This window comes from Zingiber officinale, chromosome 11A, assembly GCF_018446385.1.
Source record: "Zingiber officinale cultivar Zhangliang chromosome 11A, Zo_v1.1, whole genome shotgun sequence".
NCBI lineage: Eukaryota > Viridiplantae > Streptophyta > Magnoliopsida > Zingiberales > Zingiberaceae > Zingiber > Zingiber officinale.
In genome coordinates, this window is record NC_056006.1 from 96,353,706 (window position 1) to 96,376,351 (window position 22,646).

The 22,646-nt window shown below is 48.3% G+C and overlaps 2 protein-coding genes across 2 annotated transcripts; both read right to left on the minus strand.

Annotated features, from left to right (window-relative positions):
- Window positions 1–13,315: 13,315 nt before the first annotated feature.
- Window positions 13,316–14,495, minus strand: LOC122031646 (gibberellin 2-beta-dioxygenase 3-like). Its single transcript, XM_042590737.1, has 3 exons — window positions 14,122–14,495; window positions 13,700–14,045; window positions 13,316–13,603 (listed from the first exon to the last, which is right to left on the minus strand). The coding sequence occupies exons 1-3, from the start codon at window positions 14,493–14,495 to the stop codon at window positions 13,316–13,318; spliced, it is 1,008 nt and encodes a 335-aa protein (XP_042446671.1).
- Window positions 14,496–15,825: 1,330 nt separating this feature from the next.
- LOC122032373 lies at window positions 15,826–18,495 on the minus strand. The gene is made up of 4 exons (XM_042591659.1): window positions 18,281–18,495; window positions 17,114–17,278; window positions 16,687–17,028; window positions 15,826–16,608 (listed from the first exon to the last, which is right to left on the minus strand). The coding sequence occupies exons 1-4, from the start codon at window positions 18,357–18,359 to the stop codon at window positions 16,010–16,012; spliced, it is 1,185 nt and encodes a 394-aa protein (XP_042447593.1). The 5' UTR covers window positions 18,360–18,495; the 3' UTR covers window positions 15,826–16,009.
- Between the last annotated feature and the right edge of the window lie 4,151 nt (window positions 18,496–22,646).

Sequence of the window (22,646 nt, forward strand, 5' to 3'; positions counted from 1 at the left end):
TCCCGGCGGATCTTTACAAATATTTAGAATAGAAGTTTATATGTAATATGGCCGCTCGGCTAAGAACTATCACCTTTTGTAATTCGGTCGCTTGGCCTTAATTTATCTAATGTTATCTGATCCTGTCCGAACGCTGAATCGACAGACGCTGGGGACGTGGCGCTCTCCGAAATGACGACGTGGATCTCTGACTGGCCATATGAATCTCCGGCGAACCTGTAAGGAAGTCGGGCCGGGAGGGGGTTCCCGGCGACGACCCTCCGACGCTCAAGTCAGGCCTCAGGAAGATGAGAAAGTAGCTTCGAATATATATGAGATTTTGTACCTCTGGCAAATTGTAAGGACCTTTATATAAAGCTATGAAGAGCTTGGTGCACATACCTCGAGGCGCACACGTGTCCTACACCATACTTTAGTATGGGCTTGTCAGAAGAGCTTGCCTGATACCATTCTGCTACAGTCTGAGCATCCCTCTGATGGGACAAAAGAACCTCCCATCGTACGATTCTGCGTATGGTCCGATCATCGAACATGCCTGTTGTCAGCGACAGAAGCTGCTAGGATGACGTCCTTACTGTCCCGTCTTTTGGTTTCATCTTCTCGAGCCAAGCGTCCAGCTGCTCGGCTGCTCCTTCTCTTTGACCCGCCGTAGATGTTGGTCCGTCCGGGGGAGATTCATGGTCCCTGCGCGGATGAACACTCTTGTCTTGTCGCATGTCGCGGTGGCCGAACGGATAGACCGCTTGGCCTTGTACCCTTGCCTTTGGGCCACGGATGAGCGGACCACCCGCTTGGCCTTTTTACCTTGGCGTCTGAAACCCAGGCTCGTAGCTGGGTTACATTTCTTTCGGCTGGAGGGCATGGCTAGGTGATCGGCCTAGGGTGCCCGCTCGGCGAGCCCACGGGGTTGAACCCCCCTTGACTCCTGACCCCTACGCGTCGTCGACCCTTTGCCCATGAGGGTCCCCCTCCTCGGCCTTATCACCGGATCACTTGCCTTCCTCTCCTTTTACTTGCTTTTTTTTTTCTTTGCTAATTGATATGAGTGCTATCCGCTCGGCTCGCCAACTACCATTGTCAATGTTCCTTCACTTCTCCTCGTTATTCGCCTCTCATCCCACCTTTCTTGTGTTCGAAGGGGGTTTTTTACGAAGTATTTTGCATAGCTAGTCCGCTCGGCTGAATATATCCTGTTTCGCAAACGGGCTTTTCGTCAGATGTTCACGAAGTACTTGTGATTACTTGGTCGTTCGGCAAAACGACTTGGAAGTCGATCTCTTTATTAACTTCTTCCGGCCGGAGGGTTTATAGTCGCCGGCGCGACTCTCGATATTTAACGTCGGAGCTCGACGATCTTCCGGCCGGAGGGTTTATAGTCACCGGCGCGACTCTCGATATTTAACGTCGGAGCTCGATGGTCTTCTGGACGGAGGGTTTATAGTCGCCGGCGCGACTCTCGATATTTAACGTCGGAGCTCGACGGTCTTCCGCTCGGAGTGTTTATAGTCGCCGGCGCGACTCTCGATATTTAACGTCGGAGCTCGACGGTCTTCCGGCCGGAGGGTTTATAGTCGCCGGCGCGACTCTCGATATTTAACGTCGGAGCTCGACGGTCTTCCGGCCGGAGGGTTTATAGTCGCCGGCGCGACTCTCGATATTTAACGTCGGAGCTCGACGGTCTTCCGCTCGGAGTGTTTATAGTCGCCGGCGCGACTCTCGATATTTAACGTCGGAGCTCGACGGTCATTCGCTCGGAGTGTTTATAGTCGCCGGCGCGACTCTCGATATTTAACGTCGGAGTTCGATGGTCTTTCGCTCGGAGTGTTTATAGTCGCTGGCGCAACTCTCGATATTTAACGTCGGAACTCGACGGTCTTCCGGCCGGAGGGTTTATAGTCGCCGGCGCGACTCTCGATATTTAACGTCGGAGCTCGACGGTCTTCCGCTCGGAGTGTTTATAGTCGCCGGCGCGACTCTCGATATTTAACGTCGGAGCTCGACGGTCTTCCGCTCGGAGTGTTTATAGTCTACGGCACAACTCTCGATATTTAACGTCGGAGCTCGACGGTCTTCCGGCCGGAGGGTTTATAGTCGCTGGTGCGACTCTCGATATTTAACGTCGGAGCTCGACGGTCTTCCGCTCGGAGTGTTTATAGTCGCCGGCGCGACTCTCGATATTTAACGTCGAAGCTCGACGGTCTTCCGGCCGGAGGGTTTATAGTCGCCGGCGCGACAATCGATATTTAACGTCGGAGCTCGACGGTCTTTCGGCCGGAGGGTTTATAGTCGTCGGCGCGAATCTCGATATTTAACGTCGGAGCTCGACGGTCTTCCGCTCGGCTGATGATGCCTTATACTTGGGCTAATTTTCTGATTTTTACTCCTGCATTTCAAATATACAGCCGAACGGAAAGTATACAGAATACATTACATTGGCGCACTTTTCACCCCGCTCGGTAAGGCTGGAGGTGGTTCGCGCTCCATGGTCGATCTAGTTGTCGTCCATCTTCATCCTCCAGGTAATAGGCACCCGAGCGGAGCTTTTCGATGACTTTGAAGGGGCCCGCCCAAGGAGCTTCCAGCTTGTCGACGTCCCCGATCGACTTTACTTTCTTCCATACCAGGTCGCTGACTTGGAACGCTCTAGGGATCACGCGCCGGTTGTAGTTCTGCTTCATTCTTTGCCGGTACGCCATTAGCCGGACGGACGCCTTGGCTCGCTCTTCTTCGATCAAGTCCAGCTCCATGTTCCTTCGCTCGGCGTTGTCATCATCATAATTCTAGATCCGGACGGACTCTACGGCGACTTTAACTGGAAGGACTGCTTCGTCGCCGTATACTAGATGGAACGACATGACTCCCGTTCCCTCTTTTGGGTCGTGCGGATAGCCCATAAGACGTCTGGCAGCTCGTCCATCCAACTTCCTCCCATATGGTCGAGCTGAGTCCGAAAAATTCTAAGGATTTCTCTGTTGGTTACTTCCGCTTGACCATTGATTTGGGGGTATGCCAAGGAAGTAAAGTGTTGTTCAATGTCATAGCTTTTACACCATTCTTCGAGTTGCTTCCCGGTGAACTGCCGTCCTTTGTCAGATATGAGCCGCCGAGGAATACCGAACCGACAGATTATATTCTGCCAGATAAACTTCTTGACCATCTGCTCGGTGATCTTTGCTAGTGACTCGGCCTCCACCCATTTGGAAAAATAGTCGACCGCCACCAGCAGAAACTTACGCTGACCGGTCGCCATAGGAAATGGACCCACAATATCCATTCCCCATTGGTCGAATGGACAAGCTAGGTAGATGTTTTCATTTCCTCTGCCAGTCAGTGGGAGACGTTGTGGTACTTCTGGCAGGAAAGACACGTTGCGACGGTCCAAGCGGCGTCTTCTTGCAGGGTTGGCCAGAAGTACCCGGCCAACAGGATCTTCCTAGCCAGTGATCGTCCGCCCGGATGCCCGCCGCACGATCCTTGGTGCACTTTCTGGATGATGTACTCCGCGTCCTCCGGGCTCACACACTTCAAAAGCGGGCGGGAGAAGGCCTTCTTGTAAAGTTGGTCTCCGATGAGTGTGAATCGGCCAGCTCTCCTTCTTAGTAGCTGGGCGGCCTCCCGATCGGACGGTGTCGCACCTGAGCATAGAAACTCTATGATGGCTGTCCTCCAGTCGCTCGGGAAAGCTAGACCTTCCATCTGGTCAATATGCGCCACCAAGGATATTTGTTCAATTGGTTGCTGTATGACGACCGGTGATATTGAACTTGCGAGTCTTGCTACCTCGTCTGCTACCTGGTTCTCCGCTTGGGGTATCTTCTGGATAATGACTTCTCTGAAATGAGCCTTAAGCTTTTCGAAGGCCTCCACGTAGAGCCTGAGCCGAGCGTTGTTAATCTCAAAAGTGCCCGAAAGCTGCTGAGCGGCAAGCTGGGAGTCTGAGTGGAGTGTTACCCGACCGACGCCTACATGCCGTGCTGCCTGCAAGCCAGCTATAAGGGCTTCATACTCCGCTTCATTGTTTGTGGCTCTGTAGTCCAGCCGGACGGATAGATGCATCCTTTCCTCTTGGGGAGAGAGTAATAGCACGCCAACTCCGCTCCCGAGCCGAGTGGACGATCCATCCACAAATATTCTCCACATAGCTTCGGGTTCGGGATTTTGTACTTCTGTAACAAAATCTGCCAAGGACTGCACCTTTATCGTCGACCGGGGTTGATACTGAATGTCAAATTCGCTTAACTCTGTTGTCCATTTGATAAGCCGTCCAGACGCTTCTAGGTTCAACAGCACTCTCCCCAATGGGCTATTTGTCCGGACGATGATTGTGTGTGCAAAGAAATAAGGACGAAGTCTCCGAGCAGCGAGGACCAGAGCAAATGCCAACTTTTCAAGCCCAGTGTAGCGAGATTCAGCATCTTTTAGAATATAATTCAAGAAGTACACTGGTTGTTCTCCTCCGCTCGTCCTCACTAATGTCGAGCCTACTACCTGCTCGGTTGAAGATAAGTAAATACAGAGCGGCTCACCTATGGCCGGCTTGGCTAGCATGGGCAAGGAATTTAAGTATGTCTTCAGCTCCTCGAACGCCCGATCGCATTCCTCGTCCCAATGAAACTTAGTAGCTTTACGCAGGATTTTGAAAAAAGGGAGGCTTCGGTCGGCGGTCTTGGAGATGAATCTTGACAACGCAGTTATTCGACCGGTCAAGCGCTGTACTTCCCTTAGATTTCTCGGGGGCGGCATATCTTGCAACGCTTTCACCTTGCTGGGATTTGTCTCTATGCCCCGCTCGGTCACTATATATCCTAAAAAGCGCTCGCCTTTTGCTCCGAACAAACACTTCTGAGGGTTCAGCTTGACTCCATACTTCCTCAGCGTTCGGAAGGTTTCCTCCATGTCCGCAAAAAGATCAGCCGCTCGGACGAATTTGATAAGAATATCATCCACGTATACTTCTAGATTGCGTCCCATCTGCTCCTTGAATACTTTGTTCATCAGGCGCTGGTAGGTTGCTCCCGTGTTCTTTAGGCCGAACGACATTACGTTGTAGCAGTAAGTGCCGTCGGCTATGACGAAGCTGACCTTCTCGGGCGAGCGGCACCTGATGGTAGCCTTGATAGGCGTCTAGCATGCATATTAACTCGCACCTGGCTGTGGAGTCCACCAGTTGATCAATCCAGGGCAGAGGGTAGAAATCCTTTGGGCATGCTTCGTTGAGATCCCGGAAATCGATGCAAACCCTCCACTTGTTGTCCGGCTTGGAGACTAGCACTACATTGGCTAGTCAGCTCGGGAACTGGACCTCCCTTATATGGCCGGCCTCCAGAAGCTTCTCAACCTCCGCTTGGATGATGACGTTCTGTTCGGCGCTGAAGTCCCTCTTCCTTTGCTTTATCGGCTTGGCGTCCGGTCGGACGTGAAGCTCATGCTGTGCTATGCTCGGCGAGATCCCCGGCAGCTCATACATCGACCAAACGAAGACATCGCAGTTTCTCTGGAGACATTTGATCACCTTCTCTTTCTGGCTCACCTCCAGATCGGCCGCAATGAATGTGGTGGCCTCCGCTCGGGTCGGGTGAATTTGCACTTCCTCTTTCTCTTCATAAACCAAAGAGGGTGGTTTCTCAGTTATGGCGTTCACCTCGATCCGTGGCGTCTTCCGAGCGGCATTAGCCTCGGCTCGGACCATCTCGACGTAGCATCGCCGAGCCGCCAGCTGGTCTCCTCGCACTTCTCCCACTTTATCTTCGATCGAGAACTTTATTTTCTGGTAGAAGGTGGAGACGGTCGCTAGGAATTCACTGAGCGCGGGTCGTCCCCAAGATAACGTTGTACGCTGAGGGAGAGTCGACCACGACGAAGTTTGCCGTCCTCGTCCTTCTGAGCGTCTCTTCTCCCAGCGAGATGGCTAGTCAGATTTGTTCGACCGGCATAACTTCATTGCCCGTAAACCCGTAAAGGGAGGTTGTCATGGGCATCAGCTTAGCTTGATCAATTTGCAGTTGGTTAAAGGCCTTTTGAAGATAATGTTGACCGAGCTGCCTGTATCAATGCAAATGTGGTGAATAGTATAATTAGCTATTACCGCTTTGATGAGGAGGGCGTCATCATGTGGCACTTCGACTCCCTCCAAGTCCCTGGGCTCGAAGCTGATTTCGGGTCCGCTCGCCCGCTCTTGACTGCAGCCGACCGCATGGATTTGAAGCTGTCTGACACTCGCCTTCCTTCCTCTGTTGGAGTCACCTCCGGTCGGCCCGCCGACGATGACATTGATTTCGCCCCGGGACGTGTTGCTTCTGTTTTCTTCCTCCCGGATGGACGACCTAGGACGCTCCTTGGATACCTGGGGGTTGTCCTCATGCCTCTGAGGATGATACCGCTCGGGAGACTGTCGTCGATTGGCTTCATGATGTCGTTGTCGCCTGTCGGATGATGGCGATCGACGACGGCCACTCTGGGGAATGGGGTGGGTGATCAGGGGAAGACTTCGGCAATCTCTTGTGTTATGTGCGTCAGTCCGGTGGAACGAGCAAAACATCGGGGTCCATACCTTATTCTTTGGTTTGGGCCGCTCGGCGGCTACCTCTTGAACAACATGGGACCTTACGTGGTGAGGAGGGCGGCTTGCTTCGGCTCGAGGTCCTCTAGGCGGCTCCTGACGGGCAACATGCTTCCGCTTGGCAGTTGCTGGCCGCTCGGTTGGAGCTTCTTTTCTTCGGGCAGTCTGGGCTTCCTCCACATTGATGTATTCATTGGCCCGGTATAGCATATGATCGTAGTCGCGAGGCGGCTTCCGAATAAGTGAACGGAAGAAATCACCGTCCACTAGGCCTTGCGTGAAGGCATTCATCATCGTCTCTGAGGTGGCCGTTGGAATATCCATGGCCACTCGGTTGAATCGCTGAATGTAAGCTCGGAGCGACTCCCTGGGTTCTTGTTTGATAGCGAACAGACTGACACTAATCTTCTGGTAACGCCGACTGCTTGCAAAATGGTGGAGGAAGGCCGTGCGGAACTCCTTGAAACTGGTAATAGATTCGTCCGGCAGCCTCTGAAACCACCGTTGCGCCGATCTCGAGAGGGTGGTAAGGAACACTCGGCACTTTACTCCATCTGTGTATTGATTTAGGGTAGCCGTGTTGTCAAACTTACCCAGATGGTCATCCGGATCGGTGGTTCCGTTATATTCCCTGATCGCCGGTGGAACATAATGCTTTGGCAGAGGGTCCCGCAAGATGGCCTCTGAAAATTGTCGGTTGATCCGCTCGGGAGAAGCGTCCGTTCGGGGGGCCTTTCCTTTTCTGTTGTCTCGCACGGGCACCTCGTCGGATGAAGATCCTTGGTCACGGTTAGCTGCTGCAACTTCAGGGGCGTACGGAATAAGTCCCGATGAAATGGAACTGTGGCAGGCATTGCTTCCGCTCGACCTCCTGATGCTGATGTCGCTTATTGCTCCAGCCGCTCGGCTTGCGCCTTCAATTTCTGTTGCTCCACTAACTTAGCTGCTCTTGCCTCGACTAGTGCGTCGAGCTCCTCTGAGGAGAGCATCACGGTGTGATGTCGTCCAACTTCGTCCATCTCTTCCGATCGGATGCAGGTGCGTTCCCACAGATGGCGCCAATTTGATCCTGTCCGAACGCTGAATCGACGGACGCTGGGCACGTGGCGCTCTCCGAGATGACGACGTGGGTCTCTGATCGGCCGTACAGATCTCCGACGAACCTGCAAAGAAGTCGGGCCGGGAGGGGATTACCGGCGACGATCCTCCGACGCTCAAGTCAGACAAGAGGGAATGCAAAAGTGGCTTCAAATACGAGAGAATGCGTACCTCCGGTGAAAAATGAGGACCCTTATATAGAGCCAGGAAGAGGCTTATGTACACATACCGAGGCGAATACGCGTCCTCTTACCATACCTCAGTATGGGCTTGTCAAAGGAGCTTGCCTGACACCATACTGCTACAGTCCGAGCACCTCTCTAATGGGACAGCGGAACCCTCTGTCGTAAGATCCTGCGTATGGCCTGGTCGTTGAACATACCTACTGTCAGAAGATGTTCCCTTGTCCTTTTGTCTCTTCTTACACCATGCCGAGCGTCCGGCCGGTCGGCAATCCCCTCACGTCCATCCGGTCGTAGGTGTTGGTCCGCTCGGGATACTCCCGGTTGTGTGCTCTGCTGACTGTTCACAGTATTGCTGCTTTCTACCTCAGCCGAGCGGGCTACCCGATCGGCCAGGCGACCCTGTTCCCCATGAGCGTCGGAGACCCGACTTCCCCGTCGGGTTGTCTTTGATTTCGCTTAGACCCCGTTCGGCCGACCGGTCCCCCCTTCTCCTGTCGGCCGTTTGACCTTTTGACTTCCACGTGGCGTTGACTTCCCTCAAAAGAGGTCCCTCGTCCTTACCACCGGATCATATATATATATATATATATATATATATATATATATATATATATATATATATATATATGATCCGGATGTAATTGAGGACATGAGGGGAAATAAGGAGATGTGGGAGGGCAATTGGGTCATTGGAGAACTTGAGGGTTTGAGTGTTTTTAGGGAGCACTGCTCACAGCCGAAGGGGGTCTTTTTTTTGGCTTCGTGCTCGAGCCCGCCGCCAGGAGGAGGATCTCTTCCTCTCACGCTGCCGGCCAGCACCAGGGGCGGCGCTAGCCACTCCTTTCCTCCTCCTCTCTTACACCTCCTTTCCTCTTCTCCTCAGCGTGCCCACCGGCCAGAGGGTGCTTGGTTGAGAGTCGCCACTAGGAACAGTGGGGGAAAGAGGGCTTCGATGGTCTTGGTCCACCGCCAGAAGATTCGACGAAGGAAGCTCCTTCTCACATCGCTCCTCACCGACGTCGATGGTCGTTCCCCTTTTTTATTTCTCCTCGATGCTATCTTCTCCCCTCATGGTTCTCTCCGCCTCGAGCACATCCAGTAGAGGGCGCTACTGGCGCCGCTGCCCCTTCCGACGGCCCCAGAGCTAGCTCCGGCGCCCTAACAGTCCGCATCGACGGCTGTACATTTGTTGTCTCCACTGCTTTTGGCGTAGATCCAGCCCTCCGCGGTGTTTCCAGACATCCATTGTGTTTTCCGGCCATCGAGCCGTGATGTCCTGCTCTTTGTATTATTGCTATGATGGTGAGACATTTTACCAGCCGGCCTAGGAGCCGTCAGTGTGTGCCGTAGCCTGGCCTATGAGCCGAGGATATATTCTGACTTACATGCCGCCTGGGCTGCGGTGACTTGATCAGTAGCTCGACCAGCTCATCCATCCATCCGAGGGCGCCCCCCTGGGCCAGGGTACGTTCTCGTACCTTTTCTGCATTTAGTTAACTATTCTGTCATTAGTATTCGGTTGCTCATATATTTGTGGGATTCGCCTCGAGCACCGAGGTACCAGAGGCCGGGGCGACCCGGTCGCTGGATACAGGTACAGTTGACCGGAGGAGGACTTCTGACGATCTGGTCAACGCAGCGGACAGATCATCAACCGGGTCATGGGGATGCGTCAACCTTCCAGACACGTCATTCCGGCAGGTTCGTCTTCTCAGCTTCCCGACAGGATCAATTTGGCGCCGTCTGTGGGAACGCGCCTGATTTGGAACGTGAAGATGGACGATGCCGGGGAGTTCTGCCATTCTCATGACCCCGGTCAGTTTTCCCGTTATTTATTCTGTCAGTTATATGATTTGCATTAGTTCCTCGGGCGAAGACCCCCGAGCCGATCGGCCGGGCGGATTATATACGAGCCGCAGGCTCGATGGTGAAGACCCCCGAGCCGATCGGCCGACCGGATTATATACGAGCCACACGCTCGATGGCGAAGACCCCCGAGCCGATCGGCCGAGCGGATTATATACGAGCCGCAGGCTCGATGGCGAAGACCCCCGAGCCGATCGGCCGGGCGGATTATATACGAGCCGCAGGCTCGATGGCGAAGACCCCTGAGCCGATCGGCCGGGCGGATTATATACGAGCCACACGCTCGACGGCGAAGACCCCTGAGCCGATCGGCCGGGTGGATTATATACGAGCCGCAGGCTCAATGGAGAAGACCCCTGAGCCGATCGGCCAGGCGGATTATATACGAGCCGCAGGCTCGATGGAGAAGACCCCCGAGCCGATCGGCCGGGTGGATTATATACGAGCCACAGGCTCGATGGTGAAGACCCCCGAGCCGATCGGTGGGGCGGATTATATACGAGGCTCGATGGAGAAGACCCCCGAGCCGATCGGCCGGGCGGATTATATACGAGCCACAGGCTCGATGGAGAAGACCCCCGAGCCGATCGGCCAGGTTTGAATTAGCTCTCAGGGCCGTCTAGCCCAGACGTTAAACCGTAGAGTCGAACCGGCGACTATAAAAACTCCGGCTTGAAGACCGTCTAGCCCAGACGTTAAACCGTAGAGTCGAACCGGCGACTATAAAAACCCTGGCTTGAAGACTGTCTAGCCCTGACGTTAAACCGTAGAGTCGAACCGACGACTATAAAAATTCCGGCTTGAAGACCGTCTAGCCCAGACGTTAAACCGTAGAGTCGAACCGGCGACTATAAAAACCCCGGCTTGAAGACCGTCTAGCCCAGACGTTAAACCATAGAGTCGAACCGGCGACTATAAAAACCCCGGCTTGAAGACCGTCTAGCCCAGACGTTAAACCGTAGAGTCGAACCGGCGACTATAAAACCCCGGCTTAAAGATCGTTGCATGGACTAGTTATCAGAGATTTTATCTCCCCGTTCGGGGTCGAGCGATTATCACTAGCCTCGAGCCAGCTTATCAGCATATCGTATTTATTATCTCCCCCGTTCGGGGTCGAGCGCTTCTCGCTGGTCACAGATCAGATTATAAGAGCATCTTATCTCCCCCGATCGGGGTCGAGCTATCTCCGATGGTCGCGAACAAAGAGTATCTCTACTGGTTTCAAACCAGAATACAGGTTATGTGCCCATTCGGCTCGTGACTTTCGCCTCCACGAGCCTTCGATTCACGGGCTACACTTCCGATCGACTCACGAGTGATGCGGTCACTCGGCATCATTCCATTTAGTTCACTCGATTGCTGGGTGGCACCTTACGATCGCCCGTTGACTATTCTTGAGGCTGCGCAGTCAGCACTTTCATATCCATCCGATCGGCATCATTTCGAGCGCTTGCACGATAGCGTCCATCTAGCATCTATCCATCCGATCGGCATCATTTCGATCGCTTGCACGACAGCGTCCATCTAGCATCTATCCATCCGATCGGCATCATTTTGATCGCTTGCACGACAACGTCCGTCTAGCATCTATCCATCCGATCGGCATCATTTCGATCACTTGCACGACAGCGTCCGTCTAGCATCTATCCATCCGATCGACAGCACTTCGATCGTCCGGTCGGTATCTTCGCGGCTGCGCACTCGGCATTGGTCCGATTACAGACTTGGTCCGCTCGGTATCGTTACCATCTCCTACGACACCACTATTATAGTGACCGCCCGAGCGACATTATATTATCGGTTCAGTGATTTGGTTTTGACATCTAGAGCGGTTCAATTCTTTGCAATAGACTGTCCAGTCAGTCGGACTCACGCCTCCTTCGACTAGACTTGAAGGGGAGGCTTGTGATCCGGATGTAATTGAGGACATGAGGGGAAATAAGGAGATGTGGGAGGGCAATTGGGTCATTGGAGAACTTGAGGGTTTGAGTGTTTTTAGGGAGCACTGCTCACAGCCGAAGGGGGTCTTTTTTTTGGCTTCGTGCTCAAGCCCGCCGCCAGGAGGAGGATCTCTTCCTCTCACGCTGCCGGCCAGCACCAGGGGCGGCGCTAGCCACTCCTTTCCTCCTCCTCTCTTACACCTCCTTTCCTCTTCTCCTCAGCGTGCCCACCGGCCAGAGGGTGCTTGGTTGAGAGCCGCCACTAGGAACAGTGGGGGAAAGAGGGCTTCGATGGTCTTGGTCCACCGCCAGAAGATTCGACGAAGGAAGCTCCTTCTCACATCGCTCCTCACCGACGTCAATGGTCGTTCCCCTTCTTTATTTCTCCTCGACGCTATCTTCTCCCCTCATGGTTCTCTCCGCCTCGAGCACATCCAGTAGAGGGCGCTACTGGCGTCGCTGCCCCTTCCGACGGCCCCACAGCTAGCTCCGGCGCCCTAACAGTCCGCATCGACGGCTGTACATTTGTTGTCTCCACTGCTTTTGGCGTAGATCCAGCCCTCCTCGGTGTTTCCAGACATCCATTGTGTTTTCCGGCCATCGAGCCGTGATGTCCTGCTCTTTGTATTATTGCTATGATGGTGAGACATTTTACCAGCCGGCCTAGGAGCCGTCAGTGTGTGTTGTAGCCTGGCCTGTGAGCCGAGGATATATTCTGACTTACATGCCGCCTGGGCTGCGACGACTTGATTAGTAGCTCGACCAGCTCATCCATCCATCCGAGGGCGCCCCCTGGGCCAGGGTACGTTCTCGTACCTTTTCTGCATTTAGTTAACTATTCTGTCATTAGTATTCGGTTGCTCATATATCTGTTGGATTCGCCTCGAGCATCGAGGTGCCAGAGGCCGGGGCGACCCGGTCGTTTGATACAGGTACAGTTGATCGGAGGAGGACTTCTGACGATCTGGTCAACGCAGCGGACAGATCATCAACCGGGTCATGGGGATGCGGTCAACCTTCCAGACACGTCATTCCGGCAGATTCGTCTTCTCAGCTTCCTGACAGGATCAATATATATTCAAAAAATTCATTCTAAAATATTGATTTGATATTTATTGAGTGGATAGAACAGAAATATTGTTCAACAAAAAAGAAATATTCATTCCCATAGTTTTTTATTTGGAGAATGAGAGGAAATATACTGCCTATGGCACATCAGTTGTTGGAAAAGGTAGTTTTCAGATGCTTTTCCCCCTCCCATTTATCAGTTCACCATTACTTAAAAATGACTACTAAAATGGAAGCATGCAGCAAAACTCTTGTAAATATGAGCAATATTAATTCACCACCAAAACATTGTAGATTAAGCAAGATATCCTGTCCCTTAAGCTGCATGTTTTCTTACTTCTGGTAAGAAAGTAAGAGGTCCCTTGTAGATAGATTCAGGGACCAGAAGGAAGGAAGGAAGGCCTTGGAGCAAAAACATACATCAGGAAAAAAAGGTAGTTTGGTTACCGTCTTTGGTTAGAAATTTCAAAAAGTTAATCTAAAAGATTGAACGATGTAACGCAGCAGTGCAGTGCAGTGCAGTCCAGTGAAGTGAAGCCAGATGCCGGAGCCTGCACTGCAGTCCTTTTGATCATCACTATTCACTCCTCCTCAGTGAGTCACACATGCAAGTTATGAGACAGTGACCTCTGAGTCTGATCGCTAGTCTCCTTCTCAAACAGCCCAAGCCTGTTGTCACTCAGCCTTGATCTGTAGGCAGCCTTCTTGTACTCCTCCCATGTGAACTCCCTGTAGCGGCTCTGCTCCTCCTCCCCCATCACTTGTGGCAATGGTGCAATCCTCTCCCCCAGCGCTGGCCCAAAGAAATAGATCATGGACACCCTCGTGTCCACCCCATTGGCTACCACCCTATGCTTCACGCTCCGGAATCTCCCATTTGTCAGAACCTGTACCCATTTTATTCCACCATCTCAACCTATAATTCAATTACTTATGTGCTACGTATTAATAAACCTTTAGTTAGTTAGTTAACAGTCCCAGACCTGTAGGGCATCGCCGACGTTGATGAAGAAGGATTCCTCGTCAGGAGCGACTGGAATCCAGCTCCCGTCCTTGAGTGAAATCTGCAAGCCAGAGGTGTTGTTTGAACGCAGAACAGATATGACCTGCGGGTCAGTGTGCTCTCCGAAGCCAGTCAGGCTAAAGCCGTGGAGGAGTTGCAGCGGGCAGGGAGGGTAATGGTTCAGTCTGAAGATCCCGTCACTCTGCTCTCCCGTCGCTAGCTTACTGAGGGCGTCTCTCGGCTCGATCGCTAGCCCTTCGGCCATGAGTTCCAGCACCAAAGCAGCAAGCTTCCTGATAGCCGATAAGTACTCCCTCAACGTAGAGCTTCATGCACACGTTGAATAGACGCCACGTCTAAAACAGAGTCTAGATATTAGATGCTTAATTATATTCCACGTACCTAAATGGGCGTTGGTTCGGAGTGACGGCGAAGAGGAGGTATTCGAGACAGCCGACGTCGCCATTAGCGCCGATGGTTTTATTCCCGTAGCCACCAAAAGAATCGGGAGAGCATGACCTCTGCTTTTCCAAGGGAGGCAGGGAGAAGAAACTCACAGCCTCTGCTTCGAGCCTCCGCACGAGCTCCATAGAAATGCCGTGGTTGGTGACCTTGAATAGCCCGAAGTCTTGACACGCCCTGACGACGAGCTGCGCCGCCGCATTGTCGGGCTCGGAGAGGTCGACGACGGGGACGACCGAGACGGACGCGGCGGCGGCCTTGGGAGGCCGAATGAGCGGTATTTGATCCAGGGAGGGATTCGACAAGACGACCATCGTCGAAGGGGAATTCAATCGAAACAGAGCAGCAAAGCAACCTGCAAGCGAGGACCGGCGCGTGAGGTGGCCGCTTATATAGTGGCAGGGCCAGGTATCTCGATAAAGAGTATATATATATATATAATTAATTACACTTTAGAATTCCCTGATTAATAATTTCATGAGACACTAAACTTTGTAGTACATGCATTATTCTGATTTGTTTCGATCCACAGTAGTCAAAGGTACACGCATCGATCCAACTCAGTCAGTCACATCCGCTAAGGTAGACCTGACTCGTCCATGTTGGTCGGGTCTGAATTTGACCGAGACACCAACCGGGTCATCATCCTCGCCCGCCCGCGCTTCACATTTTAATTCCGAAGCCGCAGGCAATAACACGATCGCGACAGACGACATTGATATAATTAATCTTTCTCTCTTTCAAGAGCAGGAGTTCCAAAGGGACAAAGGACATGATCTTCTCTGGCCTTCGGCCCACAAGCTTCTCTACAGTTCGACCCTTCCTTAAGCCCTCGACACTAGTGCACGCAGCGGCCCGGTGGCCCCACCCATCGGGCTCCCTCGGTTCAACGAATCATGTTACTCGGTGCATGCATAATACGGATCTTTTTTCTGCAAGAAGGAACGATTCATCTCTGTCACAAAGTCTAGCGAGTTCCTAGTTATCGTGGGGGATCTTTAACTGGCGAGTGAGCTGTTGGACGGAAAAGATGGAGCTGCGAGGGGGCTAGCTAGCTAGCTAGCTAGTGGATGAGGAATCTAACAAACTCTAATCATGGAGTGGGCAGGGGAGAGCGCAAGCTTTGGCAAGAGGATAGCGTACGGAGATCTGGAGGGATGGGAGAGCAGTGAGTGAGTGAGCTGGTTCAACCGATCGGCCCCGAAATAATGAGGGGATATGAATCTGGAAAGCAAGTCGAGCAGGAAAAACCACGAGCAACGCAACAAACTGGACTGGCAGTTTAAAGTGCTATCCAATCTACCTCGTTGCACGTAACAGTCCATCGAACGCGGACATCAACTCTAGCTGGTGCATGCTCGTGGGGTTCAATAGCAGCAATCCTTCAGGCCAGGCCCATTCGATGTATCAGATTTTCGGATACAGCGACATCGATCATGGTCATTCGATCCAGCAGAAAGTAAACGATATTATTGCGCATGCAAGGACAGTTTTAAACACGACGCACGATTGGGACCGTCTGCCCATGCACCGTCTAGACCACCAAAAGGCTATGGATCTGTTGTATGCTCAACTTTGTCTGAAGGAATCAATCCACAGGTAGTAAATAGAGATGACTATAAGTCAAATTATCCTTATCATCGATATCGTAATTGCTGAAAGCATGCCATTATTATGTCCAAATACATGTGAAATGTGAAATTGAAGCAAAAACTCGGTGCCACTACCATCACACTTGCTCTCCTCACACACAGTAATTCCGTCGAACATTGAGCGGCAAATCCTTTGAGATTTGCCTTGAACAGGTTACATTGCAGTCGACTGGGCATCAGGCAGAGATGAGCATAAGTACAGTTACAAGCAGACTGGGAAGAGTCGCGACCCAAGCGGGCGTCGCGGCGGCCGCGCCAGAGGCCCCCCACACCCTGACCTCGTCCACAACAGGGCCGCAGAGGGAGCTATGATCGTCGCTCCTGGTGTTGTAGTAGACGCTGTAGAAGGCAATTCGCGTGCGATCCGCGCGCGCCGTGAAGGTGATGTTAGCTGGCTGGCTGGTGGCGTTGCCCGTGGGGGCGTAGTGGAAGTTCTGCGCCTGGTCGCCGGCGAATGCCATGACCGCAAGCGGCGCCTGGCAGGAGTCGCCGGCGGCGCCGACGGTGAAGGTGAGGCTGTACTGCTTGTCGGCCGTGGTCTCCACCATCTGCGATATGATGCCTTCCTTGCCGGAGAGAAGCTCGACGGCGCGCTTACCCTGAGGGACGGAAAAGTGGTTGGAGTCGATGTAGCGCACCGCGCGATTGGACTCCACCAACCAGCCCGAGAGGGCCGACATGGCCTCCTCGAGGTTGGTCGGAAGGAGTACGCCGAGGCTGGCGTTTTGGAACATCCACGGGCCTTCCTCGAAGTCCCCGTTCACCACGGCGTTGTCTGCAAAATTGATCAACGAACGAGGCAGAATCAGACGAGGAACGATAGAACGAAGACGACGACGCGTGCTGCGCGCACCTTTGGGTCGTTCGGGAGCGAAGAGCTTCTTTATGGCAATGTTGTCAATGATGGGGCCGCAAGTGGGGTCGTCCTCCATGCCGGGGTTCTTGAAGCTGAGCAGCGACTCTGTGCCGTCGTCGGCCTCGGCCTGGAATGCCCAGGCGTAGGTGTCCCACCCCTCGACGCTGTAAAGCGTCTGCAAGTCCACCGTCGACGCCGCCGGCGACACCGACACATTAAGCGATTCCAGTTGCGCGCACGTCCGCGCCGCGCTAAACGTGACCGCGTAGGATGCCCCTTTCTCCAGCTGCAGCCCCTGTGATATCTGCGCCTCGTTACCCAGCCGCGCCGCACGAAGCCCTACAGCAGATGCCATTAAAGTCAAATAGAACAGAGCAACCAAAAATTCAGAGGAGAAAAAACATCCATGAAATTAATTAATTACCTTCGGGAACGATAAGAATCATGCCGCCTTGCTTCTGCCCGGACTCCACGAGCTCCACCATGCCATTGATGGTCCAGCCGGGGAGGGAGGTGATTCCTTCGCCCAGACCACTGCTGGCGGCCCCGCCCGAGGGCGCAGTCTCGAAATCCCCGTTGTTAATCAAACCTGCACTTTGTTCATGATGGAATAGTCAGATGACGGGCCGGCGGCCAGCCATGCCGAGCTAGGGGTGGCCATGGTGATGGCATAGTGGCAGACAAACAAGGGCCTAGGAAAGTGCGCCATCAGCAAAGCGTAGCAGAAGAACGAAGTCCAACATTGCCCACTTTCTCCGTTCCATGATGCAGGAACTAAAAACTATTTCTTTGTTTAATGTTCATCTCGATCGGCATCAAGCTTTTACTTTTTCTAAAGCTCAAATTGTTTACGTTGGTTGATCAAGACAACCCAATCAAACAAGTACCTAACGGTTGCTACTTCTATGTAAGATATAGAGGTCACATGGAATCCTGTTTTATGTCTAGAAATCTAATATAATCACGGAATAGATAGATTATAGCAATATGAGTGACTGATATTGACATTTGTCGAATAAGATAATCAAGTGATCCTGCTTTGGACCATCTAGTCATTATCATTTCTTCGAAGCTAAGAGAAGTCAAGGTTAATTAATAAGGATCTACACTCACTTTAACCAGACGGTGGCATAATGGTGAAGAGTAAATGCACATGAAGTAGAAATTAAAAGAGTTGTTGCAACTCATGCGGAGGACAGCGAAGCAATAAATATTTACCGACGAGTACGTAACACAGTTTATACGGAATCTCTATGTCAACAACTGCAGCTAGCTGCAGAATAGTAAGTAACATTTTAGGTAGCTGGTAAAGAAGGAAGACTAAGACACTCCGGTGCTTTCGCTATTACAAGAGATTCTTGCAGGGATGTGTAGCGAGTCAAGAAAGAAAAACTAACTAAGATGGCAGTATGAATGCTATCGGACTGCGAACGAAATAAGTTCAGATTTGCTATCAGACTGCTAAATTTTTCTTCTTTAGAAGCTTGGAAAGGAATGATAACAGGGCAGCTAAACGAACAAAAATTCCAAATAACCTTTAGAAATTGGGAATCCAGGATGAAAGGAGAACGCGGAAGGGAAAGAGGCATACCGTCTTCCACTGCAGCTGAAACACAACGAGCGAAAAGGAGGAGGACGGTGAGGCAAGGAAGAGGAGTGAGTGGGTTCATCTCCGGGAGACAGGAAAGTGACGTGACCAGCAGCGGATCAGGAGCAGGACTGAGCAGAGTGGCTCTTCCCCCTTCGCCCTCTTCCTGCAGTTCCGAGGAGTGAGTGGACGCACCATTCGCTTGGCTCAGTGGCAGGCCTTTTTATTACCTCTGATTCTATTTCCTTTGGCACTTTGTTTGGTCAGTGGGGAATGCGATCAATAGTTTTTTGCTTCGGTAATTTACTCGATGTAATTTCGCTATACTAAAAATTAGATTAAAAATAGATATATTTAATTATTTGTATATTGTGATGGCGTTCAGTTCACTCATAAGAAATGAAGTAGAAATAAATATCATAATATTATAAAATCAGAATAGAATAAGTAAATTTTAATATTATTCTTAAAAATAATGTTTAGTTGAATATTTTCAATCTGATTTAATTTAAATTTTATTTTTTACCTTTAAAAAATAATAAGAAAAAAAATTAAATTAAAGAAAAAATATGATAAGAGAAAAAGTGTAATGAAAAATATGAGGAGAGAGAATATGATAGGAGAGAGAAACTATGATAGGAAAAATTATGATAAGAGAGAAAATGTATTGAGAGAGAAAATGTAATGAAAAAATGAAGTGAGGAAAAATGTGATGAAAGAAAATGAGGAAAGATTGAGGAGAGAGAAAGTAGGTTGAGAGAGAAAGTAGGTTGAGAGAGAAAATGTGATGAGAAAATGAAGAAAAATAAAGTATGATGAGAAAAAAAAATAGAGAGAGTGTGATGAGAGAAAATGAAGAGAGAGAAAGTGTAATGAAATAAATTGAGGAGAGAGAGTATGGTAAGAAAGATTGAAAAAGAGAAAGTATGATGAGAAATAAAGTAGGATGAAAAAATAAGAAAAGAGTGTATGATAAAAGATAAACTATGATTGAAGAGAATAAAGAGAGTATGTGTAATGGAAAAGAATATAGGGAGATAATGATAAAGAACAAGGAAAAAGAAAATATATTGAGAGAAAAAGTATGATGAAAAAATGAGGATAGAGAAAGTACAGTACGATGAGAGAAATAGTATGATTAAAAAAAATAAAAAGAAAACAAGGAAAATGAAAAAAAAAATTGAATAAAATATATTAAAAATATTTTTATCTAAAGTTTAATTTTTATTTTCATTTTTATCAAAATCTAAAAAAAAAATGTATTTTATCAATATCTAAATTTTTAAATTTCATTCTACAATTTTAATTTTACTCTTATTAATTAAATTAAAGATTTGATAGAGAATCTATTTTCTTTTCTAAACTCTGAAACTAAACACCACCTGAATGGAAGGAAAAGGAGGAAGTGATTAGAATGGAGGAGAAAATTAAATTAAAAAAATGAAAGGAAAAAGAATATAATGGTAATAATTTCCTCCGCCTTTTACGTACTGGCGATACCACGACGTTCAGTGACCAATGTCAAATCGTCAAACTTATTGAAAAGCAAAAAACAGACAATATAGAGGATGTAATAAGAAAAAGAAAACGCCAGTATACTTTCAAAAGATCCAACGAATATAAAAAAATATATAATCATATAAATTTTGTGTTAGGATACGTTGAATAAATAGATTGTTTATATTTTAGAAAATATAAGAAACATGTTTTTTAGTAAAACAAAAAAGGATAAAGAAACAAGGTGACTTTTGATTTTTTTTCCTAGGAATCAAAATTAGAATAAAAATAGAAAGAATCGGAATCGGAAAAAGAATGGAAATGAGTATGAGTATGAATATTATTTTTAAAAATAATATTTGATTAGTTAAATATTTTATATCAGAACAAATTAAAAAAAAATTGGTTGGAGACGAAAATAGGAGAGAAAAATAGATGTAAGAGAAAAATACGATGAAAGAGAACGATGAAAGAGAAAGTTTGATGAGAGAGAAAATGTAATGAGAAAGAATAAAGAGAGAAAAAATATGATAAGACAAAATGAGAAAAAAAATGTGATGAAATAGCATAATGAAAAGATGAGGAGAGAGAAAATATGATGAGCGAGAAGGTATGATGGGAGAGAATGAAAAGAGAGAAAGTATGACGAGAGAAAATAAGAAGAGAGAGCGTGTGATGGGAGATATTGAGGGGAAAGAAAATGTGATAGGAGAGAAAGCATGATGAGAGAGAATGAGGAGAGAAAATATGATGAGAGAATATGAAAAAAATGAAAATGTGATAAGAGAGAATGAAAAAAGTGAAAATGTGATGAGAGAAAATGAAAAGAGAGCGTGTGATGAGTGAGATTGAGGTGAGAAAAGTATGATGAAAGAAAAAGTAAGATAGGAAAAAATGAGAAAAAAAATGATGAGAGAAAAGTATGATAAAAGAGGATCAGGAGAGAGAAAGTATATGAGAAAGAAAGAAGAGAAAGAAATAAGGAGAGAGAATATGATGGAAGATATTGAAGAGAGAGAAAAAATGATGAGAGAGAATAAGGAGAGAGAAAGTGATAAGAAAAAAAAATTAAACAAATATATTAAAGGTATTTTCGTCCAAAACTTAACTCATTCTCATTCTCATCAAAACCCAAGTGAAGAGGTGAGTTTCATTAATACCCAAATTTTTAGGTTTCACTCTAAAATTTTAATTCCATTCTCATCAACCAAACACAAAGTTTGAGAATAAATCCATTTTTTCATTCCCAAACCCTAAACCAAAAGCCACCTAATATTTTATAAGCAAATTATCATCGAGACTTTATTCCCTTTTATCTTTGAAAAAAAAACTCACCAAAAATTTTAAACTAGAATAAAATAGATTCCTATGTGAGATCGTCCTAGAGGGTCATTGATGAGATGTCTAAAAAGTTACAATGTCACCTGCCACTAGGGCTATAAACGAATCGAGCCGGCTCGCGAGCTTTTCGAGCCGGCTCGAAATATATTCGATTCGTATTCGAATTTATCGAATTCGAACCGAACTCGAACATGTTCGATAAGATTTCGAGCCGAATTCGAATCTATAACATTTTGTTCGAATATTCGCGAGCCGCTTGCAAGCTTTTGTATAATTTTATTATATATTTATTATTTTCTAATATGTTATTCAATAAATGTATTATAATAGTTTTAAAATTTTGAATTTGATGAGTAACGATTCTGCACTCATGCTTAATGGGTTAAAAAATTGCAGGTTAATGGATTATGGGTTAATGGATAATAGTTTATATTTATATTATATCACAATCCTTTTTACAAAGCTAACCCTAATCTTTCAACGAAGGAATTCATTTCAAATGGCGACGGAAGATAGCTAGGGTTCCTGGCATGCGATTGCGCTTCAAGTGAAATTCCAAAGAGTGCTGAAGTTGAAGAATTAAGATGATAAGGTTGTGCGACTGTGCTTCAAGTGCTTAGGATCTAGAGTTGGTGTTGGAGAAGAATGCGCTGGGGGAGTGCCTCTTCTGCGTTATCGACGTTGAGAGTCGAGACTCGAGGGCTTCCGGTGGCTCAACTGTCTCCCCTCCCCCTCTGCTAGAAGATCAAGTGCAACTTCTCTTATTGTCACTGCTGGTGCCTACTGCCTTTTCTGCGTTATCGATGTCGAGAGCTCCTGGTGGCTCTGCTGCCTCCCCCTCTGTCGGAAGATCAAGCGCAACTTTTCTTGCTTTCTCTACTCTTGCCAAAGTCCACATACTACTTGTGCTTGGAAAAACCTAAGATGTATGTCTTTTTCCCCTCAATCTCTAATTTTTCTTTGAAGTACATAATGGATTCAACCCTTTCCATAGTTGTTTTTATCCTTTTTTTTTTTGAAGGAATTATTTCCTTTTTTTTCTTTAATCTATCTGTTTATTTTTTTTTCTTAAAGAAATAGTTGTTAAATATTGATTTTTAATGCAATAGTTGTTGAATTTGATAACTTTAGAGTTACAATTTTACATATTTAAATACAGTAATATTTCTATTTAAGTTATTTGTGTAATTTATGCTTTATTCTTGAAGATATGTTGATTAGGATTTAGGATACTTTGAATAATTTATTGCATTGTTAATATCGGCAATTCAGCTATTCAAGCTTCATTAGAGTCTAATGAAATCTCTGAACAAATAATAGATAAAGGGGATAGTGTGACTAACAATTTGATTGAGGATGGTAATTTGCTTCACAAGTCAAAGAAACAAAAGAGGTCTCTAGTATGGTCAGACATGATTGAGGTTGAGGATCCAAAAGGCGATAAGTACAAGTGTAAACATTGTAATCTCTTCCTTGCAAAAATGAAGTCAAGCACTACAACACACTTCAGACGACACTTGGATCACTGTAC